The sequence below is a fragment of the Petromyzon marinus genome, chromosome 64 (genome assembly GCF_048934315.1).
Source record: "Petromyzon marinus isolate PM22_M1 ecotype Great Lakes invasive population chromosome 64, UKy_Petmar_22M1.pri1.0, whole genome shotgun sequence".
NCBI classification, from domain to species: Eukaryota; Metazoa; Chordata; class Hyperoartia; order Petromyzontiformes; family Petromyzontidae; genus Petromyzon; species Petromyzon marinus.
This window is the reverse complement of record NC_133730.1, coordinates 8,405,287-8,428,142: the sequence shown is the minus strand read 5'-3', so window position 1 is coordinate 8,428,142 and position 22,856 is coordinate 8,405,287. Positions and strand designations below refer to the sequence as shown.

Sequence of the window (22,856 nt, the reverse complement as noted above, 5' to 3'; positions counted from 1 at the left end):
CTCTACGCTTGCGAAACGTGAACCCCCTTAATGGAACATCTTCGCCGGTTAGAAACATTTAGGCTGGCCTGCCTACGATCCATCCTGGGTTTAACCAGGCTGGATTGTGTGAGGAGCTCACAATTCCTCCAACAACAACGGAGGGCAGAGGAGCGACGCTCACAACAACGAGCGGAGCGCCTGATCGATAAAGCACAGCAAGTTGACACAGTAGAGGGAACAGGTGGTGCATCAGCCAGTCGTCTCAGTCAGTCGACCCGTGGCACCTGGGTCTGCCCCGTGACCTCCTGCCAGCGGGCGTTCGACACTTCACATGGCCTCAGGGTGCACATAGCCTGGCACAAGCGTCGTGGTGACGTCACCGCCACTTAGTGGCGAATGGCGGTTGTTGTTGTTGTTGTGTGAGATGTGGAGCGGTGGTGTAGCGGTTAGCGCTACGCTGCGCTATGAACCTGGCGACCCGTGTTCGATTCTCGCTCACGGCCAACACCAGTGACGACGATTACCTGAACCGGTCCTGGGCCTCCCCTAGGTCGATTCAGCCTCAAATGAGTACCTGGTGCGGTGCGTAGTAAACATCGCCACTGGGGAGACAAAGGCGGTCGGGCGTGGTGCTGGCCACCCACCCCCTCGTGTGCCGTTACCGGCCTTCATAGGTGCTGCTACTCGCTAACAGCACTTGCCCCAACAGTCTGTTAAGGCTACACGGGGGATCTTTGTTATTCTCGTTGTTGGAGCGGTAGGGTCGTGGTTAGCACGCTGCGCGACAAGCCACGGCGACCCGGCTTCAGTGGTGATCATCTGGATCGGATACTGGGCCTCTCCCTAGGTCGACTCAGCCTCGAATGAGTACCTCGCGTGGCGGACTAACCATCGCCGCCGCTGGAGAGACAAAGGCGGCCGGGCGTGGTGCTGGTCCTAGTGGTGCCGGCCTTCGTAAGGTGGTGCTGCTACTCGCTCACAGCGCTTGCCCCAACAGTCTATTGAGGCTACACGGTGGGGGGGTGGGTGGGTGGGGGGTGGTGTCTTTGTTGTGCGCAAACGTGATGCAGCGTGTCAGTGGTGCAAATCGTCCCCGCGTCGCATCATCCCCTGAGCGTCACAACAATTCACGGGTAATGGGGCAGTGACGCTCACACCGCAAACACGCGCATCGACACACAAAGGTTAAAGATCCCCCCCCCCCCCCCCGTGTAGCCTTCACAGACTGTCGGGGCAAGTGCTGTTAGCGAGCGGCACCTGTGAAGGCGACCGGCGCTGTGACGCACGAGGGGGTGGGTGGCTACCAGCACCACGCCAGGCGGCCGCCTTTGTCTCCCCAGTGGCGGTGTTCACTACGCACCGCACCAGCTACTCGTTTGAGTCTGAGTCTCAAACGTACAGAGACACACACACGCACGCACCTTGCCACAACACACACATACACATACACACACACGCACCCTGCCACCTAGCCACCCTGCCACCCTGCCACCCTGCCACCCTGCCACCCTGCCACCCTGCCACCACACATACACAGACATACATATACACATACACATATAGTGTCTATATAAACACAAAAGACAAAGATCCCCCGTATAGCCTTAACAGACTGTAGGGGCAAGTGATGTTAGCGAGCAGCAGCGCCTTTGAAGGCCGGAACGGTACACGAGGGGGTGGGTGGCCAGCACCACGCCCGACCGCCTTTGTCTCCCCAGTGGCGATGTTTGCTGCGCACCGCACCAGGTACTCATTTGAGGCTGAATCGACCTAGCGGAGGCCCAGAACCGGTTCAGATAATCGTCACTGGTGTTGGCCGTGAGCGGGAATCGAACCCGGGTGGCCGGGCTCATAGCGCAGCGCGCTAACCGCTACAACTACCGCACACACATACAGACACACACACACACAGACAGACACACACACAGAAATATATTTTACACAGACACACACACAGCCACACGTAGACACACACACAGACACACACACACACAGACACACACAGACACACATAGATACGGACACACACAGCCACACATAGACACAGAGACACACAGACACACACACAGACACACACAGACAGACACAGACACAAATAGACACAGACACACACAGACACACACACAGACCCATATAGACACATACAGACACGTCACACAGACACATATAGACACAGACACACACAGACACACACACAGACGCACACAGACAGACACACACACACAGACACACACAGACGCACACAGACAAATATAGACACAGACACACACACATATAGATACAGACACACACAGACACACAGACAAACACTCGCACGCACACTTTCACGCAATTAACTCGGTAAAGAGCGTCCTCCCCCATTAGCGTCGCAGGTAATTGGAGGCTAACACCGTCGCTCGAACGCATTCGACTCCGCGATGGTTTTTAATGAGAGCCAGGGAGGGAGGAGAACGGGACCCTGACACAGCCAAATCGGCCGTGGCTCGTATTCTTTGGGTCTTTCAGTAAAGTCACGTAGATAGGTTCAAAGAAAATAAGTAAAAGAACAAAAATCCACTACGTACCGATCGCAACGCATAGACACAGACACACACAAAGACACACACAGACACACACACAGACATATATAGACACAGACACACAGACACTCACACAGACCCACACAAACAGACACACACAGAAATATATTTTACACAGACACACACACACAGCCACACATAGACACAGACACACACACAGACACCCATAGACACAGACACACTAGATACACACACACACACACAGACACACATAGACACAGACACACACACAGACACACTAGATACAGACACACACACAGACACACCACATACACTCATAGACACAGACACACACACAGACACACACACAGACACACACCACATACACTCATAGACACAGACACACAGACACACACACAGACACACACACACACAGACACACATAGACACAGACACACTAGATACAGACACACACACAGACACACATAGACACAGACACACACACAGACACACTAGATACAGACACACACACAGACACACATAGACACAGACACACAGACACACTGACACACACACAGACACACACCACAGACACTCATAGACACAGACACACACACAGACACACACATAGACACAGACACAGACACACAGACACATACACAGACACACATAGACACAGACACACACACACAGACACACACACAGACACACAGACACACACACAGACACACATAGACACAGACACACACACACAGACACACACACACACAGACACACACACAGGCATAGCTTCAAAGAAAATAACAAACAAAAAACTACGGACGACGTTTCGATCGCAACACAAGCGTTCGTCATCAGGAATGATCAGGAATAACGACCGCTTGCGTTACCGAAAGACCCAAAGAAAACGAATTCCTGCAGTCACGAAAGCTTCAGGTCGAGATTCGGCCGTGCCTTCGTTTAACGCCAAGCGCATTCACGTCTCGAAGACGCGCGGGGTTGGAGGCTCAATCCGAGCCTTGGAAATCCTGGATCCGCGGCTGCTGGGTCCCCATGGCTACAGAGGCGGCTCGAGTTTAAAAAAACGCGCGCGGCTCACGCGAGCCAGAGGCGAGCCAGACGCGAGCCAGAAGCGGGCCAGAATCCGAGCCAGAGGCGAGCCAGAAGCGGGCCAGACGCGAGCCAGAGGCGAGCCAGAATCCGAAGCCAGAGGCGAGCCAGACGCGAGCCAGAAGCGGGCCGTGACAAAGACAACACGTGGGGCCTTAAGATTCCGGGAGAGAGAGAGAGACCCCCGGGTGGGGGGGGGGGGTCCGTGATGCGGCCCAGTTCGTTGCAGAGGTCCGCGGTTTCGAAGCTGCGCAGGCCGCCCCGGTAAATACTTTGCGGTGGTGTCGCGTGTCGACCATGGCACAGCGACCACGTTGAGGATCACGTGACCGGTCAATTACAAAAATTGCACGACAAAAATTTCCGGCGTCACAGCCGAGACTTCATTCTTTTTAAAACTACCGCAGTCGTAAATCTAAAGACGGCCGCACGCTGTGTCCGTGAAACAGCAGCAGCAGCAGCAGCAGGCGCCTTCCCGCGTGATGAACGCCGGTGCGAAAAAAGTTCAGCACACACACCTTGCATTGTGCCACACGGGGACAGCTGCCACTGGGGGTGCCCCCCCTAGGCTAGACCGCACAGCAGCACCAGCAGCACCAGCAGCAGCAGCAGCGACATCGCCCCCCCCTACTGTGAAACTACCGCTAGCGATGTCTCGTGTGAAACAGCAGCAGCATCTGCTTCCAGCGTGATGATGAGCCTTGGTCCACACAAGGACAGCTGCCACTGGGGGTGCCCCCTCCACCAGACCACCCACAACACCAGCAACATCGCCCCCCCCGTACTGTGAAATCCCTGCAGGATACGTCTGTGACACAGCAGCAGCAGCGCCTTCCTACGAGACGATCGCCTTGGTCCACACAAGGGCAGCTGCCACTGGGGGTGCCCCCCTAGGCTAGACCACACAGCAACAGCAGCAGCGCCTTCCTACGAGACGATCGCCTTGGTCCACACAAGGGCAGCTGCCACTGGGGGTGCCCCCCTAGGCTAGACCACACAGAAGCAGCAGCGCCTTCCTTCGTGATAATAGAATTGCACCACACAGGGACAATAGGACCACACTCCCGGCCGCCTTTGTCTCCCTCGTGACGACCACACGCTCGAGGAGCGAAGTTTGGCGAGCCAAGCTCGCAAATCTCAGACGATCTGTCAGAGAAAACACAAATCAAATAAACAAGATCGAAATAATATTACAGGTTTAAGTCTCGGTGATTTCCTGCTCAAATTTGCAACGGGTGGGGTGGTGCTAATGCCGGGTTTACAGTGGTGGAAATTCCACGTTCCTATGGCGAGGGTGAACTCATTCATAATGATAAGCGCGTGTGTGTGTGTGTGTCAGTGGCAATAATTATCTGAACCGATCCTACTCGTGTGCCGTGCCGGCCTTCATTGGTGCTGCTACTCGCTAACAACACTTGCCCCAACAGTCTGTTAAGTGTATATATATAATTATGTACGTGTACCTGTGAGTCATCAGCAGCAGCAGCTGGATGGAGATCAATGTGATGATACTCAGAGCGTATGTCCTCTATAAACCACGTGCCCCTCTGTCTCTCACTGTATCGTAGTGTAGTATGTAGAGTAGTGTATAGTAGTGTATAGTCGTGTAATGTATATTCTATTGTATAGTAGTGTAGGGTATAGTGTAGTGTGTGGTAGTGTATTGTATAGTGTAGTGTATAGTAGTGTAGTGTATAGTGGTGTAGTAGATAGTGTAGTTTTATAGTGTAGTGCATAGTGTAGTGTATAGTGTAGTGTATAGTGTAGTATATAGTGTAGTGTATAGTGTAGTGTATAGTGTAGTGTATAGTGTAGTATATAGTGTAGTGTATAGTGTAGTGCATAGTGTAGTGTATAGTGTAGTGCATACTGTAGTGTAGTGTATAGTGTAGTGCATAGTGTCGGGTGTATTAGTACGTATGTTTGTTGACCTTCTTTCGCACCGTACGTAGCCAACCGTGGTTCTGATCCGCGTGGGGCGACACCAAAAAAACTGAACGCGTGCGTCAGTGACGACCCCGACGTTCCGGGCAACGCTCCTTCCGCAGAGCATATGGCGCAGGTGGTAGCAGGCGAGCCACACCGATGTCCAGGCCGCGTCACCGTAGCGTTCCGAATGTTCCGTTGCCATGGGATGTGGAACCGAAGGGGCGGTTATTGAAGGCGGTTCTGGATGAAAGCAATCGATCAAGGATGGTTGGCGGAGATCGGCGGGCTCGCCTTGAAATAAAAAAAAAACGTTACGAAGCAAAGACCAAGGTCCCCCGTGTAGCACGCACGGCACGTCGGGGCAAGTGGCCCGTCCGCCTTTGTCTCCCCACTGCTGACCTTCACTGACAATCGCGTCCGCGTGGCACATTGGCGAGTGGGGGGGGGGGGTGGGTGGGGGTCACCAAACCTCGGTGACCTCCGGAGACGCGTGCGGTGGCTCTTGGTGGACTGCGGTGGCGCGGCTCTGGAAATTCTCGGCGGGATTGGGAGGGGTGGGGAATTGCTCGATCGTGATTTAGTTGATGACCCCAGTTTACCACGGGAGTTCAGTTCACCATGGGAGTCCAGTTTACCACGGGAGTCCAGTTCACCACGGGAGTCCAGTTTACCATGGGAGTCCAGTTCACCACGGGAGTCAAGTTCACCATGGGAGTCCAGTTCACCACGGGAGTCAAGTTTACCATGGGAGTCAAGTTCACCATGGGAGTCCAGTTTACCATGGGAGTCAGTTTACCATGGGAGTCAAGCTCACCATGGGAGTCCAGTTTACCATGGGAGTCAAGTTCACCATGGGAGTCCAGTTCACCATGGGAGTCCAGTTCACCATGGGAGTCCAGTTCACCATGGGAGTCCAGTTCACCATGGGAGTCAAGTTCACCATGGAAGTCCAGTCCACCCAACATTGCCGCTGTATCGCGACGTCTCCGTACTCACAGCGGCGCATCGCGTCGGCTCGTGGAAAATTCTGAACGCAAAAAATCAAACTCGCGAACAAACCATTTCCTGCCTTTCCCCCCGACCCCTTCTCGTTATTTTCGCGGTGTTGTTTTTGTTTTTTTTATTTTTAATTTGTTATCTCGCAGTGTTTTTCTTGCCGACCACCGCGGTGGCAAAGCGCCGGGCGTTCGTAACGTGCCGTGGCGCTAGGCTAACCGATGCGCCACCGCTCCCGGCCCCGAGGTTCACGCGAAATTATCGCAGGGGCGCCATGAAACAAACATCGCCGTTGTCGGGCTGCCCGGGGGCGGCAATTTGGGCCCCGCTAAATGTCCCGACGCGTCCCCATTACTCGGCGTAATCGGCCGTAATCCGCGGGCCTCCTCCCTCCCGCGTTCCGTATAAAAAGCGTCGGGCATCGCTCACTCCGGCACATCAGCACCCAGCTCCTCCAGCTCCAGCTCCAGCTCCAGCTCAGCTCCAGCTCTCCATCCATCCACCCGACTCTCTCAGCGAACCAGCCGAGCCAGCTCAACCCGACTCAAAGCAAGCCAGCCATGTCCTACAGCAAGCCCTGCGAACCCTGCGTGCCCAACAAGTACGTCAGCAACTTCGCGCCCACGCCGAAGCTGCCCAAGCCGTGCGCGCCGTGCCACGCGCCGTGCCCCGCGCCCGCCCTTTGCCCGCGGCCGTGCCCGCCACGCACCACCGTGCGCTGCTGCACCCCGGGGCCCGAACCGTGCCACGACTCGGGCCACGGGTTCTCATCCCTGGCGCCCTTCATCCACGGCGGGGCCTTCTACACGGGAGGCGCCGCGCACGGCTCAAAGCCCTCGTGCTCATCCTACGTCCCGTTCACGAGCGCGCCCTGCGGGCCTCCGCCCTGCGGGCCCGTTCACCACGGGAGCTTCCACGCGCCCTGCGGGCCCGCGCCCTGCGCGCCCGTGCCCAAGTGCAGCAAGGCCGTGCCCGTGTGCCCGCGGCCGTGCCCGCCCCCCGTGTGCCCGACGCCGTGCCCTCGGCCGTCCGCGTGCATCCCGCGCGTCAGCATGGAGCCGCTGTGCCCGGCGCCCTGCGTGCAGATCGACCGCAGCGGGCAGAACGTGCGCTGTCAAGAGAAGAACGCCATCAGCCACCTGAATGACCGCTTCGCCAGCTTCATCGACAAGGTGTGCTGGCTGGGGTGGGTGGGTGGGTGGGTTGTTGGGCGGGTGGGTGGTTGGGTGGGTGGGTGGGTGAGTTGGTGAGTAGGTGGGTGAGTTGTATGGCGAGTGGGTGAATACATTGGTGGGTGGGTAGTTTGGTGGGTGAGTGGGTGGGTAACACATTCATAGTTTAGATGGTGGGTGGGTGAGTTGGTGAGTAGGTGGGTGAGTTGTATGGCGAGTGGGTGAATGGGTTGGTGGGTGGGTAGATGCAAGGGTACGTTGGTAGTTTGGTGGGTGAGCGAATGGGTAACAGATTAATAGTTTAATTGGTGGGTGGCTTGGTGAGCGAGTGGGCGGGCGGGTGAGTGGGTGGATGGATGGGTGGGTGGTTAAATGAGCTGGTAACTAATTCGGTGGATTTGTGAGAAATGCATTTAATTGATGTGTGGTGAGGTGGGTTGGCCGATAGACGGACGGACGATTGGGTTGGCGAGTGAGCAGGTGGGTGCCAGTGGGCGAGTGGGTGCTAGGTGGATGGGACGCGTGGATTAGCGGATGAAGCGAACGGAGCCAGCGATCTGCAACAAATCTCACCCCAACCACCATGGTGGCAAACGCATCAGGTTCGCTACCTGGAGCAGGAGAACAAGGTGCTGGAGGCGCAGTGGGGCTGTCTGCAGGCGCGCGTCTGCACCTCCGACCTGGACTCGATGTTCGAGACGTACGCCCAAGCCATCAAGAGGCAGCTCGACTGCGTGCTGGCCGATCGCCCGAGGCTCGAGACGGAGCTCCACCAGACGCGCGCACTCGCCGACGAGCACAAGCTCAAGTGAGACCCCCCCCCCCCTGCTGTGGTCGGTGCTGGTGGTGATGGGCCACGTGTGTGTGTGTGTGTGGTGGTGGTGGTGCGTGGTGCATCGGGCCAGTCATCTCAGCCGGGGAGCGATAGCGTAGCGGTTAGCGCGCTGCGCTATGAACCTGGCGACCCGGGTTCGATTCCCCCTCACGGCCAACACCAGTGACGATTATCTGAACCGGTCCCGGGCCTCCCCTAGGTCGACTCAGCCTCCAATGAGTAAACATCGCCACTAGGGAGACAAAGGCGGTCGGGCGTGGTGCTGGCCACCCACCCCCTCGTGTACCGTTCTGGCCTTCATAGGTGCTCGCTAACAGCACTTGCCCCTACAGTCTGTTACAGGCTATATGGGGGATCTTTATCTTTGTATGGTGCATCGGGCCAGTCATCTCAGCCCGTCGACATCCGCGGGGCACTTGCCCCCAACAGCCTGTGAAGCCTACACGGGGGATCTTTGTCTTCGTCTTTAAGTCTGTGGGTAAATGCGGGGGAGTGGTGGCGCGGGTGGTTAGCGCGCCGCGCTACAAACCCCAGCCCCCCCGCGGGTATCGATTCCCGCTTCGCAATCAACACCGGGTAGCGGAAATCCGAACCGCTCCCGGGTGCTCCCCTAGGTCGGCTCAGCCTCAAGTGCGCACCTAATGCTGTGTGCGCGAAACGTCGGCACCGGGAGGACGGAGGGATACAAAGGCGGCCGGGCGTGGTGGTCGTTTGGTCACGGCACCGCCCCTACCTCGCAGCTGCTGCACGCTGGCAGCCCCTTGCCCCGATGGCGCGTGCGGGCTATGCTGGTGGTGAACCTTTGCCTCTGTCTGGGTGTCGAGCGCAGGTACGAGGCGGAGGTGACTGGGCGCGAGGCGGCGGAGGCGAACTTCGTGGCCATTAAGCGGGTGAGAGGGGGTGGGTGAGTGGGTGGGTGAGTGGGTGTAGGGGGTGGGTGAGTTGGTGGGTGAGTTGGTGGGTGGGTGGGTGAGCGGGTGGATGAGGGAGTGGGAGGGTGTAGGGGGTGGGTGAGTTGGTGGGTGAGTGAGTTGGTGGGTGAGTTGGTGGGTGGGTGGGTGGGTCGGTGAGTGAGTGGGTGAGTGAGCGGGTAGGTCAGGAGTTGGGTGGGTGAGTTGGTGGGTGGGTGAGTGGGTCAGTGGTTGAATGAGTCGGTGGGTGAGGTGGTGGGTGAGTAAGCAGGTGGGTGAGGGGTCGGGTGAGTAAGCAGGTGGGTGAGTGAGCGGGTGGGTGAGTGAGGGGGTGGGTGAGGGGGTGGGTGAGGGGTTGGGTGGGTGAGGGGTTGGGTGGGTGAGTGAGGGGGTGGGTGAGTAAGCAGGTGGGTGAGTGAGTGGGTGGGTGAGGGGTTGGGTGGGTGAGGGGTTGGGTGGGTGAGTGAGGGGGTGGGTGGGTGAGTAAGCAGGTGGGTGAGTGAGTGGGTGGGTGAGTGAGGGGGTGGGTGGGTGAGTGGGTGGGTGAGGGGTTAGGTGAGTGAGTGAGTGTGTGAGTGGATGAGCGGGGTTTGAGACTCAGTGGGGCAGGCGAAGCGTGTTGGTGGCTGGGTGCTCCGAACCGTCGAACCCCGGCACTCGAACCCTCACGCCCTCCTCGTGTCCCCAGGAGGCTGACGACAACTACATGGGCAAGGTGCAGATGGAGACTCGCGTGGGACAGCTCAGCGATGAGCTTCACTTCATCAAGGAGCTCTTCGCCTGCGTGAGCCTCCCTCAGGCGTCACACACACACACAGAGAGTGTCACTTAACACTCACAAGTTGTGGTGGTGGTTGTGGTTGTGGTGGTTGTGGCGGTCAGGGTCCGAACTCCCCCCCCTCCCCCACCTCTCCCCCAACACCACCTGCGACGATTATCTGAGCCGGTCCTGGGCCGCCCCTAGGTCGACTCAGCCTCAAATGAGTACCTGGTGCGGTGTGTGGTAAACGTCGCCGCTGGGGGAGACAAAGGCGGCCGGGCGTGGTGCTGGCCACCCCCCCCCCTCGAGTGGCGTGCTGATGCTGGTGGTGGTGATGGGGGTCTCTTTGTGGTTGTGATGGTGGTGTCGATGTTGTTTAAGATGGTGATGCTGGTGGTGATGATGCTGGTGGTGGTGATGGGGCGTCTTTGTGGTTGCGATGGTGGTGTCGATGTTGTTGAAGATGGTGATGCTGGTGGTGATGATGCTGGTGGTGGTGATGGGGGTCTCTTTGTGGTTGTGATGGTGCCGATTGATTATGATGATGATGATGGCGACGGCAGTGTTGGTGATCGCGGTGACCTACTGACCCTGACCCACGTGACCCACCCGTGACCCCCCGCGCAGGAGATGCAGGAGATGGAGGAGCGGATCCGCGACATGAACGTGACCATCGACCTGGACACGGGCTGCAACTTCGACCTGAGCTCTCTCATCGCCGAGGTCCGCGCCAACTACGAAATGGTTGCCGCACGCAGCCGCGAGGAGGTCGAGTGCTGGTACAAGAGCAAGGTGACAAGCCCAAACCTCCACCTGAAACACCACCGCCACCTCCTTATCCTCATCATCATCCTCACCAGCATCATCATCGCCGCCTCACCTGACCGCCTCCCCTGACCCTGCAGATGGACGACATGGCCGAGGCGTCCGAGAGGCACTGCATTGAGTTGCGCTGCACCAAGAACGAAATCCTTGAGCTCTCCTCCATGCTGCAGAGGCTCGCGTGCGAGATCGACGGCCTGAAGACCCAGGTGAGCTGGGATGGCCGTGAGACAACTCCTCGCCTGCTGCCGCGGGGGGCGGGGCGGGGGGGTTGCCCCCACCCACCCACTCCCACCTCACCCCCCCCACCCACCCACACACACCTCACCCCCCCACCCCCCCCACTCCCACCTCACCCCCCCCCCACCCACCGCCAACCCCACCATCCCCCACTCCCACCTAACCCCCACCTCAACCCCCACCCCTACCCCCCCCACCTTAACCCCAACTCCCACACCCCCCCCCCCCCAACTCAACCCCCACTCCCACCTCACCCACTCCCACCCCAACCCCCACTCCTACCTCAACCCCCACCTCTACCTCACCCACCTCCTCCTCCCCATCACCACTCCCACCTCTACCTCACCCACTCCCACCCCAACCCCCACTCCCACCCCAACCCCCACTCCTACCTCAACCCCCACTCCTACCTCACCCACTCCCACCCCAACCCCCACTCCTACCTCAACCCCCACCCCTACCTCACCCACTCCCACCCCAACCCCCACTCCCACCCCAACCCCCACTCCTACCTCAACCCCCACCTCTACCTCACCCACCCCCTCCTCCTCCTCCCCACCCCCACCACCCCCACCACCACCACCACGACCACCACAGCGCTACCAGCTGGAGAGCTCCATCCAGGAGGCGGAGACCCGCGGGGAGCTGAACGCGCACGAGGCCCGTGACGCGACCGCGCGCGTCGAGATGGAGCTGTCGCAGGCGAAGGCCGACATGGCGAGGCACGTGCGCGACTACCAGGAGCTCATGAACGTGAAGCTGGCCCTCGACATCGAGATCGCCACCTACCGCAAGCTGCTGGAGGGCGAGGAGAGCAGGTGGGGGGAGGAGACACGCTCGCACCTGTACACTCACCTGTACACTCACCTGTACACTCACCTGGACACCCACCTGTCTGTACACTCACCTGTACTCTCACCTGTCTGTCAGTACACTCACCTGTACTCTCACCTGTCTGTACACTCACCTGTACACTCACCTGGACACCCACCTGTCTGTACACTCACCTGTCTGTACACTCACCTGTACACTCACCTGTACACTCACCTGTCTGTACACTCACCTGTCTGTACACTCACCTGTCTGTACACTCACCTGTACACTCACCTGTCTGTACACGAACCTGTACACTCACCTGTCTGTACACTCACCTGTCTGTACACTCACCTGGACACCCACCTGTCTGTACACTCACATGTACACTCACCTGTCTGTACACTCACCTGTCTGTACACTCACCTGTACACTCACCTGTCTGTACACTCACCTGTCTGTACACTCACCTGTACACTCACCTGTCTGTCTGTACACTCACCTGTACACTCACCTGTCTGTACACTCACCTGTACACTCACCTGTACACTCACCTGTACACTCACCTGTCTGTACACTCACCTGTCTGTACACTCACCTGTACACTCACCTGTCTGTACACTCACCTGTCTGTACACTCACCTGTACACTCACCTGTCTGTACACTCACCTGTCTGTACACGAACCTGTACACTCACCTGTCTGTACACTCACCTGTCTGTACACTCACCTGTACACTCACCTGTACACTCACCTGTACACTCACCTGTCTGTACACTCACCTGTCTGTACACGAACCTGTACACTCACCTGTCTGTACACTCACCTGTCTGTACACTCACCTGTACACTCACCTGTACACTCACCTGTACACTCACCTGTCTGTACACGAACCTGTACACTCACCTGTACACCCACCTGTCTGTACACTCACCTGTCTGTACACTCACCTGGACACTCACCTGTCTGTACACTCACCTGTACACTCACCTGTCTGTCTGTACACTCACCTGTACACTCACCTGTCTGTACACTCACCTGTACACTCACCTGTCTGTACACTCACCTGTACACTCACCTGTACACTCACCTGTCTGTACACTCACCTGTACACTCACCTGTCTGTCTGTACACTCACCTGTACACTCACCTGTACACTCACATGTCTGTCTGTACACTCACCTGTACACTCACCTGTCTGTCTGTACACTCACCTGTACACTCACCTGTCTGTCTGTACACTCACCTGTACACTCACCTGTACACTCACCTGTACACTCACCTGTCTGTCTGTACACTCACCTGTACACTCACCTGTCTGTCTGTACACTCACCTGTACACTCACCTGCTTGACCTCTCCAACCTGTCCACTCACCTGTCCGCTTGTGACACGTCTCGTCTCTCTCTCTCTCGTCTCTCTCACACACACCACGACGACTAACGCCCGCCCTCTCTGCCACCCCCACAGACTACACTGCGTGCCCGACCGCTGTGGGCAGCCCTGCATGCCCTGCGACCCATGCGGTCCCTCCCGTCGCTGTCTGTGAAGGGTGACCACTCAAACACCACCCACCCCCCACCCCTCGTGTGGGATGGGGGTGCCAAGTACCCCCACCTCTCCCACCCCTCGCTCACTCATCCCCCCGCCCCTCCCCGCCTAGCCCCCACCCTCGAGCGAAGAGTCAATCGGAGGAATGAGACCGAACGGATGATCCTGGGTTCAGTCACAGGCCGTAGATGCTACCACCAACTACCACCAACTACCACCACCACCAATGCAAACGCCGCCGAACAATACAACAGCCACTAATGCTACCACCACCAACAACACCACAACCACCACCACCGATACAACCGCCACGAACACAACCAATGCAACAAACCAGCACCACCAATGCAACCACCACCGCCAAGGCGACAACGACCACCATTACTCGCACCACCACCACCACCAACACGACCACCAATTCCTGGCAAACACTGGGGAGTGAAAGGCGGCTGGTCACCGACCCCCATCTCGCGTGCCATGCCGGCCTTCACAGGCGCTGCTGCAACTCCTCGCCAACAGCACTTGCCCCAACAGTCTATTGAGGCTATACGGGAGGGATGGTGGGGGAGTGTGGAGTCTTTGTCTTTGTGCAAGGGACAACATCGCCGCTGGTGGTGGTGGTCGTGGTCGTGGCTTCGGGCATTTGAGGTCAATTCCAACCGAGAGGCAACGTTGGCTGATGTCCGCGATCCCACTCGGCCACTGTCGTTCGTCGGAGCTGCGGGCTTCGTGTGTAGAGTTTTAGAGAATTCAAAATAAACTTTGACCTCGTCAGCACATCCCCATCTCTCTCCGTGATGTTGTTCTCCCCCGAGTGGGTGGGCGAGTGGGTGAGTGGGCGGGTGAGTGAGTGGCTGAGTGAGTGAGCGAGTGAGTGAGCGGGTGAGTGAGCGGGTGAGTGAGTGGGTGAGCGAGTGAGCACGTGAGTGAGCGGGTGAGTGAGCGAGCGAGTGAGTGAGCGGGTGAGTGAGTGGGTGAGTGAGTGAGTGAGCGGGTGAGTGAGCGGGTGGGTGAGCGGGTGAGTGAGTGGGTGAGCGAGTGAGTGAGCGGGTGAGTGAGTGAGCGAGCGAGTGAGTGAGCGGGTGAGTGAGTGGGTGAGTGAGTGGGTGGGTGAGTGAGTGGGTGGGTGAGTGAATGGGTGAGTGAGTGAGTGGGTGTGTGGTGAGCGAGTGGGTGAGTGAGTGAGTGGGTGAGTGGGTGAGCGAGTGGGTAAGTGAGTGAGTGGGTGGGTGAGTGCTGTTGTGACCTGGAGTGTGATGATTGAACACAGTGTGGTGGTGGTGGTTTTTTGTAGCGCTGACTTTAATAGTGTAGTGTATAGTAGTGTATAGTGTATGGTAGTGTAGTGTATAGTAGTGTAGTGTATTGTAGTGTAGTGTATAGTATAGTAGTGTAGTGTATAGTAGTGTAGTGTATGGTAGTGTAGTGTATAGTAGTGTAGTGTAAAGTAGTGTAGTGTATAGCAGTGTAGTGTATAGTAGTGTAGTGTATAGTAGTGTAGTGTATAGTAGTGTAGTGTATAGTAGTGTAGTGTATAGTAGTGTATAGTATAGTAGTGTATGGTAGTGTAGTGTATAGTAGTGTATAGTGTATGGTAGTGTAGTGTATAGTAGTGTATTGTAGTGTAGTGTATAGTAGTGTAGTGTATTGTAGTGTATAGTATAGTAGTGTAGTGTATAGTAGTGTAGTGTATGGTAGTGTAGTGTATAGTAGTGTAGTGTATAGTAGTGTAGTGTATAGCAGTGTAGTGTATAGTAGTGTAGTGTATAGTAGTGTATAGTATAGTAGTGTATGGTAGTGTAGTGTATAGTAGTGTATAGTGTATGGTAGTGTAGTGTATAGTAGTGTATTGTAGTGTAGTGTATAGTAGTGTAGTGTATGGTAGTGTGGTGTATAGTAGTGTAGTGTATAGTAGTGTAGTGTATAGTAGTGTAGTGTATAGTAGTGTAGTGTATAGTAGTGTAGTGTATAGTAGTGTAGTGTATAGTGTAGTGTATAGTAGTGTATAGTGTATAGTAGTGTATAGTGTATGGTAGTGTAGTGTATAGTAGTGTAGTGTATAGTAGTGTAGTGTATAGTAGTATAGTGTATAGTAGTGTAGTGTATAGCAGTGTAGTGTATAGTAGTGTAGTGTATAGCAGTGTAGTGTATATTAGTGTAGTGTATAGTAGTGTAGTGTATAGTAGTGTAGTGTATAGTAGTGTATAGTAGTGTAGTGTATAGCAGTGTAGTGTATAGTAGTGTTGTGTATAGTAGTGTATAGTGTATGGTAGTGTAGTGTATAGTAGTGTAGTGTATAGTAGTGTAGTGTATAGTAGTGTATAGTAGTGTATAGTGTATGGTAGTGTAGTGTATAGTAGTGTAGTGTATAGTAGTGTAGTGTATAGCAGTGTAGTGTATAGTATAGTAGTATAGTGTATAGCAGTGTAGTGTATAGTGTAGTGTATAGTGTAGTACATAGTGTAGTGCATAGTGTAGTATACTCAGTAATAGAGGTTTTTTGGGTTAGATCACGTAAATATGTGTCGTTAAACCCGCCACCACCCAACACAGCCAACTAGTAAGGGTTGTCACTTAAACAGAACATGCCAATTCGTCACTAGCACAGCACTAGTGTGTAGTGTAGTGTATAGTGTAGTGTATAGTAGTGTAGTGTATAGTGTAGTGTAATGTATAGTGTAGTGTATAGTAGTGTAGTGTATAGTGTAGTGTATAGTAGTGTATAGTGTAATGTATAGTGTAGTGTATAATGTAGTGTATAGTGTAGTGTATAGTAGTGTATAGTGTAGTGTATAGTAGTGTATAGTGTAGTGTATAGTGTAGTGTATAGTAGTGTATAGTGTAGTGTATAGTATAGTGGTATAGTAGTGTATAGTGTAGTGTATAGTGTAGTGTATAGTAGTGTAGTGTATAGTGTAGTGTATAGTAGTGTATAGTGTATAGTAGTGTATAGTAGTGTAGTGTATAGTGTAGTGTATAGTAGTGTAGTGTATAGTAGTGTATAGTGTAGTGTATAGTAGTGTAGTGTATAGTGTAGTGTATAGTGTAGTGTATAGTGTAGTGTATAGTGTAGTGTATAGTAGTGTAGTGGTATAGTAGTGTATAGTCTAGTGTATAGTAGTGTAGTGTACAGTGTAGTGTATAGTGTAGTGTATAGTGTAGTGGTATAGTGTAGTGTATAGTGTAGTGTATAGTGTAGTGTATAATGTAGTATACTAGTACAGCACACCGGTGTGTTCGAGAGCCAAGCCACAACATTTACAATCTGAGTACGACGTTTCACCAGTAATTACAACTAGCTTCATCAGGCGACAGCCAGACTTGTGGAGAAGTCCTCCTGTTTCGTTCTTTATATAGAGGCGTAGATGTGGTGACCACGCTTCTGCGCTCTATTCTATTAAAATAGCTGTACCAACGGTAATCCCTATTGAAGTATAGTGCCCTGTATAGGCATGCATTTGAACAATGTATTATTTGATGATTCGCTTCCACGCAGCCCTAGGTAGCTATCCCAATGGTTAAAATTCTTTTTTATTTCTATCAATTTTGATAGATTCTCTAATTAGTCTTGGCTAGTAGTAGCTAGTTTTGCACAGAACTTCAACATTATCAAAATCAATTGAGTGTCCTTATTGGCATGCGTGTTCTGCTACTGCTGACAGTTGTATTTGGGAGAATTTAATATTTCTTTGATGTTCTTTTAGTCTCGTGCTGATCATTCGTCCTGTTTGCCCAACATAACATTTGCCACAAGTGCAGTTAATCCTGTACAGACCCTCTGTTGTAGTATACTAGTACAGGACATAGGTTGTGTGTTGGAGAGTGAACCCACAACATTTACAATTCGAGTATCGTGAAGTTTCGCCAGTAATAACAAAAAACAAAAAAAATAAACTTGGACCTCGTCAGCACATCCCCATCTCTCTCCATGATGTTGTTCTCCCCAAGTGGGTGAGCGAGTGGGTGAGTGGGTAGGTGAGTGAGCGAGTGGGTGAGTGAGTGAGCGAGTGAGTGAGTGGGTGGGTGAGTGAGCGAGTGAGTGAATGGGTGGGTGGGTGAGTGAGCGAGTGAGTGAGTGGTTGGTGAGTGAGTGGGTGAGCGAGTGAGTGAGTCGGTGAGTGAGTGGGTGAGTGGGTGAGTGAGTGGGTGGGTGGGTGAGTGGGTGAGTGAGTGAATTAGTGGGTGAATTAGTGGGTGAATGAGTGGGTGGGTGAGTGAGTGGGTAAGTGAGTGGGTGGGTAAGTGAGTGGATGGGTAAGTGAGTGGGTGGGTGAGTGGGTGAGTGAGTGGGTGGGTGAGTGAATGAGTGGGTGAGTGAGTGGGTGAGTAAGTGAGTGGGCTGTGTTGGGTGGTGTTGGGTTTAACCACACATTTATATTTACACGATCTAACCCAAAACACGTCTATAATGGATAATATTGGTCGAGAAAGCATGCTGCTTCGTGTTAAACTAACATCCAAGCATTCCGCAAATTACAGATTTAAAATATAAAAATTTAAATAAACCGTAACAGCAAGTACGTTATATTCTTGGTTCTTTCGGTAAAGTCACGTATAAGGGAAACAATAAAATAATAAAACATATAAAACAATGACATTCTCACGACGTTTCAACTGCAACACAAGCAATCATCAAGTGTGAAAACCACAGCAAGAAATTTTGAAAAAAGTGGTGGTTTTTTTAACGTTAGCACCACGGAGAGCGATTTGGCAGTTATTCAGATGGACAAGTCCATCTATTTTGTTTTATTTAAAGCTTTGGTGACTGCAGGGATTCATATTCTTGGTTCTTTCGGTAAAGTCACGTAGAAGGGAAACAATATAATAATAAAAGTATAAAACAATAAAATTCTCACGACGTTTCGACTGCAACACAAGCAATCATCATCAGGTGTGAAAACCACAGTCGAAACGTCGTGAGAATTTAATTGTTTTATATTTTTATTATTTTATTGTTTCCCCTCTACGTGACTTTACCGAAAGAACGAATAATATGAGTCTATCTATGTTCGGAAAAGAGGAGAGGGGAGACGAAAATAATGGATGCGGTCTGAAAGCCACCGTAAGCGTGAACAATCAATTAAGACCCGAAATGGTTTATCAGATCCTTCCAATGATTTCTAAGCCAGAATCCATATTCTCGGTTGAAATTGTCTCCGTGTTTGTATATGTGGATAGCTTCATGAACGAATCTCTCATGGTAGCCAGATGGCTGGCAAAGAATCACTGTCTTGGAGAAGTCAATGTCATGTGAGCCTACTGAATTATAACAGTGATCTGCCACGGCCGAGGTGTTGGTCCTACCGTGTTTTAGGTCTCCTTTGTGTTCACGGATGCGGTCCGAGACATGTCGTTTGGTTTCTCCAATGTAACTACTACCACATTGCCCATAGACTCACAGAGCCCATAGACTCAACACTGCCCATAGAATAATAGGGTTTTTCCCCTTTTTTCTGGCAACAAATCTGAAACGTTTTTACAAGGATTCATGTCTTCATTAACCACAATACCTGCAGTCAAAATGCTCGACAAGATGACGCCAAAAGGCCAAAAGGCCAAAAGGCCAAAAGGCGTCATCTGGTCGAGCACCAATTGGGTCGAGGCTCAAAAGAAAGCCGTCCCTTGGTGTAGACCAACCAGTTTTAAGGACCATGCATATATTATCATAGTATGGTTTTTGTTTGCAAAAACCATACTATGGTATGGTGTTGAGTCTATGGACAACACTGTCCATAGACTCAACACTGCACCATAGACTCAACACTGCCCATAGACTCAACACTGCCCATAGACTCAACACTGCCCATAGACCCAACACTGCCCATAGACTCAACACTGCCCATAGACTCAACACTGCCCATAGACTCAACACTGCCCATAGACTCAACACTGCCCATAGACTCAACACTGCCCATAGACTCAACACTACCCATAGACTCAACATTGCCCATAGACTCAACACTGCCCATAGACTCACACTACCCATAGACTAACACTGCCCATAGACTCAACACTGCCCATAGACTCAACACTGCCCATAGACTCAACACTGCCCATAGACTCAACACTGCCCATAGACTCAACACTGCCCATAGACTCAACACTGCCCATAGACCCAACACTGCCCATAGACTCAACACTGCCCATAGACTCACACTACCCATAGACTAACACTGCCCATAGACTCAACACTGCCCATAGACTCAACACTGCCCATAGACTCAACACTGCCCATAGACCCAACACTGCCCATAGACTCAACACTGCCCATAGACTCACACTACCCATAGACTAACACTGCCCATAGACTCAGCACTGCCCATAGACTCAACACTGCCCATAGACTCAACACTGCCCATAGACTCAACACTGCCCATAGACTCAACACTGCCCATAGACCCAACACTGCCCATAGACTCAACACTGCCCATAGACTCACACTACCCATAGACTAACACTGCCCATAGACTCAGCACTGCCCATAGACTCAACACTGCCCATAGACTCAACACTGCCCATAGACTCAACACTGCCCATAGACTCAACACTGCCCATAGACTCAACACTGCCCATAGACCCAACACTGCCCATAGACTAACACTGCCAATAACAACAATGTACCATAACTTTATTTGTATATTTCTTCAAAGTGATTTGTTTACTTTTCCTCTACTTCGTTCCTCCTTTCGTGGGTTTGTTGTTGTTGTTGTTGCATCGTTTTGTTTGTTTGGCCTCGTAACGTCCTGTCCACGTGCGCCCCTTCCTGGAACAATCCGTCGGCATAAAGAGCTTCTCAGCTCATCGGATTCCTTAGAGTCTCCATCGTCACCTCCCCCCCCCCGTCACCTCCCCCCCGCCACCCCCTCCCCCCCACCTCCCCCCCTCCACCCCCCCTCCACATCCTCCACCTCCTCCCCTCCACCTCCTACCCCCCCACCTCCTCCCCCCACGTCCCCCCCGCACCTACCCCCCACCTACCCCCCCACCTCCTCCCTCCCACCTCCTCCCCCCACCTCCTCCCCCCACCTCCACCCGCCCCACCTCCTCCCCCCACCTCCACCCCCCCGCACCTACCCCCCCACCTACCCCCCCCCACCTCCTCCATCCCACTTCCTCCCCCCACCTCCTCCCCCCACCTCCACCCCCCCGCACCTACCCCCCCCCACCTACCCCCCCGCTCCTCCCTCCCACTTCCTCCCCCCACCTCCACCCCCTCCCCCCACCTCCTCCCCCCACCTCCAACCTACACAAACAACCGCGATCGATTCCACAGCAACAACAACAACACCGTGCGGAATCGATTTCACATCACCCTCACCCCACCCACCCCTCACAGCCGGAATCGAATCCCGCTCGTGCGCGTCTCACCACCGCAGCCGATTCGGAATCGCGTCGTGAGCTTGGGGGGGGGGGGGGCTCAAGATGGCCGCCGTGGCCGACGTTCCGGCCTTCGCCGTTGTCTGCTCCTTCCTGCGCCGCTACTCGGCGGCGCTCGACCTCCCGGCGCTCTCCTTCCCGCAGCTCGAGGAGGCGCTGCTCGAGCGCGACCACGGTGAGTCGCGAGCGGGCGCGGCGCAGCGAACGCGACCCCCTTGCCCAGACGCCTCCCAGCCGCCAGCCGCCGCCGTCAGCTACTCGCGCCCGCCATTGAATTAGTGAGGCGGTTTGAGACGTTGTGGGTGGTGGTGGTGGTGGTTGTGGTTGTTTGGGTGGTTGGTGGTGGTGGTTTTAGTGGTGGTTTTAGTGGTTGTTGTTGGTGGTAGTGTTTGGTGCTGGCCACCCACCCTCAACCCATCCACCCCCTCTTCCCTTGTACGGCGACGCTGTGCTCGCTACTCGCTACGAAACGTCGCTTGCCCCGGCAGTCTGTTGAGGCGATATCGCAGGAGAGGAGCATCGCCTGTGGCGGCGGTGGTGGTGGCGGTGATGGAGGTGGTGGTGGTGGCGGGGGTGGTGGCGGCGGTGGTCGTGGTGGTGGCGGTGGTGATCGAGGTGGTGGTGGTGGTGATGGTGGTGGTGGCGGTGGTGGCAGTGATGGAGGTGGTGGTGATGGTGGTGGTGGTGATGGAGGTGGTGGTGGCGGTGGTGGTGGTGATGGAGGTGGTGGTGGCGGTGGTGGTGGTGATGGAGGTGGTGGTGGCGGTGGTGGTGATGGCGGTGGTGGTGGTGGTGGCGGCGGTCGTGGTGGTGGTGGCGGCGGTGGCGGCGGTCGTGGTGGCGGTGGTGGTGGCGGTGTCGGGGGTGGTGGTGGTGGCGTGAATCTTTCTCTTTGTTTACCGAACGGGGAGCGGTGGCGCAGCGGTTAGCGCGCTGCGCTGAGGAACCACAGCCGCTTAGAGCCGGGGTTCGATTCACACCCCCCACCACCACTACCACCCACCACTACCACCCACCAACACCACCGCCACCACCAACACCACCGCAGTTGCGATGATCCGAGCCGGCCCTGGGACTCCCCTAGGTCGACTCAGCCTCACAAATTACTACCTCGGTGCGGTGTGTAATGAACATCGCCACTGGGGAGACAAAGGCGGCCGGGCGTGGTGTTGTCCCACCCACCCTCCCTCGCTTCCTCGTGTGCCACCGTGCCGGCCTTCGTAGGCGCTGCTACTCGCTAACAGCACTTGCCCCAACAGTCTTGTCACAGGCTATATATGGAGGGGGTCTTTGTCTTTGTAGTTTATGGAGGAGGCCCCTGAAGGACGCTGCTTACTGCTGCTGGGGCATTTGGAGGAGGCAGTCGGCCTCCAGCCGTAACGGAGGGCAGAGGAGCGACGCTCACAACAACGAGCGCCGGGCGAATTAAAATGCAGCGAGTTGGCACAGTGGGGGGAGGTACAGCTGGTGCGTCTGCCGGTCGACCCCACCTGGGGTCTGTCCCGTGACCTCCTCCTGCACCTAGCCTGGCACAGCAGTCAACCCATGGCACCACCTGGGGGTCTGTCCCGTGACCTCCTCCTGCACCTAGCCTGGCACAGCAGTCAACCCATGGCACCACCTGGGGTCTGTCCCGTGACCTCCTCCTGCACCTAGCCTGGCACAGCAGTCAACTCATGGCACCACCTGGGGTCTGTCCCGTGACCTCCTCCTGCACCTAGCCTGGCACAGCAGTCAACCCATGGCACCACCTGGGGTCTGTCCCGTGACCTCCTCCTGCACCTAGCCTGGCACAGCAGTCAACCCATTCCACCACCTGGGTCTGTCCCGTGACCTCATG

At 54.6% G+C, this 22,856-nt stretch overlaps 2 protein-coding genes and 1 long non-coding RNA gene across 6 annotated transcripts in view; 2 read left to right on the top strand and 1 right to left on the bottom strand.

Moving 5' to 3' along the window:
* LOC142906452 (uncharacterized) overlaps window positions 1–22,856 on the bottom strand; it is a 397,072-nt gene that overhangs the window by 120,040 nt on the left and 254,176 nt on the right. The window lies entirely within an intron of this gene.
* Window positions 6,667–14,418, top strand: LOC116957881 (keratin, type II cytoskeletal cochleal-like). The gene is made up of 8 exons (XM_032980317.2): window positions 6,667–7,708; window positions 8,311–8,516; window positions 9,373–9,433; window positions 10,143–10,238; window positions 10,842–11,006; window positions 11,120–11,245; window positions 11,874–12,094; window positions 13,559–14,418. The coding sequence occupies exons 1-8, from the start codon at window positions 7,097–7,099 to the stop codon at window positions 13,635–13,637; spliced, it is 1,566 nt and encodes a 521-aa protein (XP_032836208.1). The 5' UTR covers window positions 6,667–7,096; the 3' UTR covers window positions 13,638–14,418.
* The window catches only part of LOC116957878 (uncharacterized), a 67,148-nt gene continuing 65,285 nt past the window's right edge, over window positions 20,994–22,856 (top strand). For 3 of the 4 annotated variants that reach the window (XR_012930288.1, XR_012930287.1, XM_076054203.1), the window contains exon 1: window positions 20,995–21,191. Coding sequence is in view for 2 of the 4 variants with exons in the window: in XM_076054203.1 (XP_075910318.1) it covers window positions 21,062–21,191 (130 nt within the window). In the remaining 2 variants the exon portion in view is untranslated. Of the gene's footprint in view, window positions 21,192–22,856 lie in introns of all 4 variants that reach the window. The other variant, XM_076054205.1, reaches the window with a different exon arrangement.

Coding starts and splice junctions, on each gene's coding strand:
- LOC116957881 (XM_032980317.2), top strand. CDS start 7,097: ATGTCCTACAGCAAGCCCTGCGAACCCTGCGTGCCCAACAAGTACGTC. Junction 10,239..10,841: donor TCAAGGAGCTCTTCGCCTGC/GTGAGCCTCCCT, acceptor CCCCCCGCGCAG/GAGATGCAGGAGATGGAGGA. Junction 12,095..13,558: donor CTGGAGGGCGAGGAGAGCAG/GTGGGGGGAGGA, acceptor CCACCCCCACAG/ACTACACTGCGTGCCCGACC.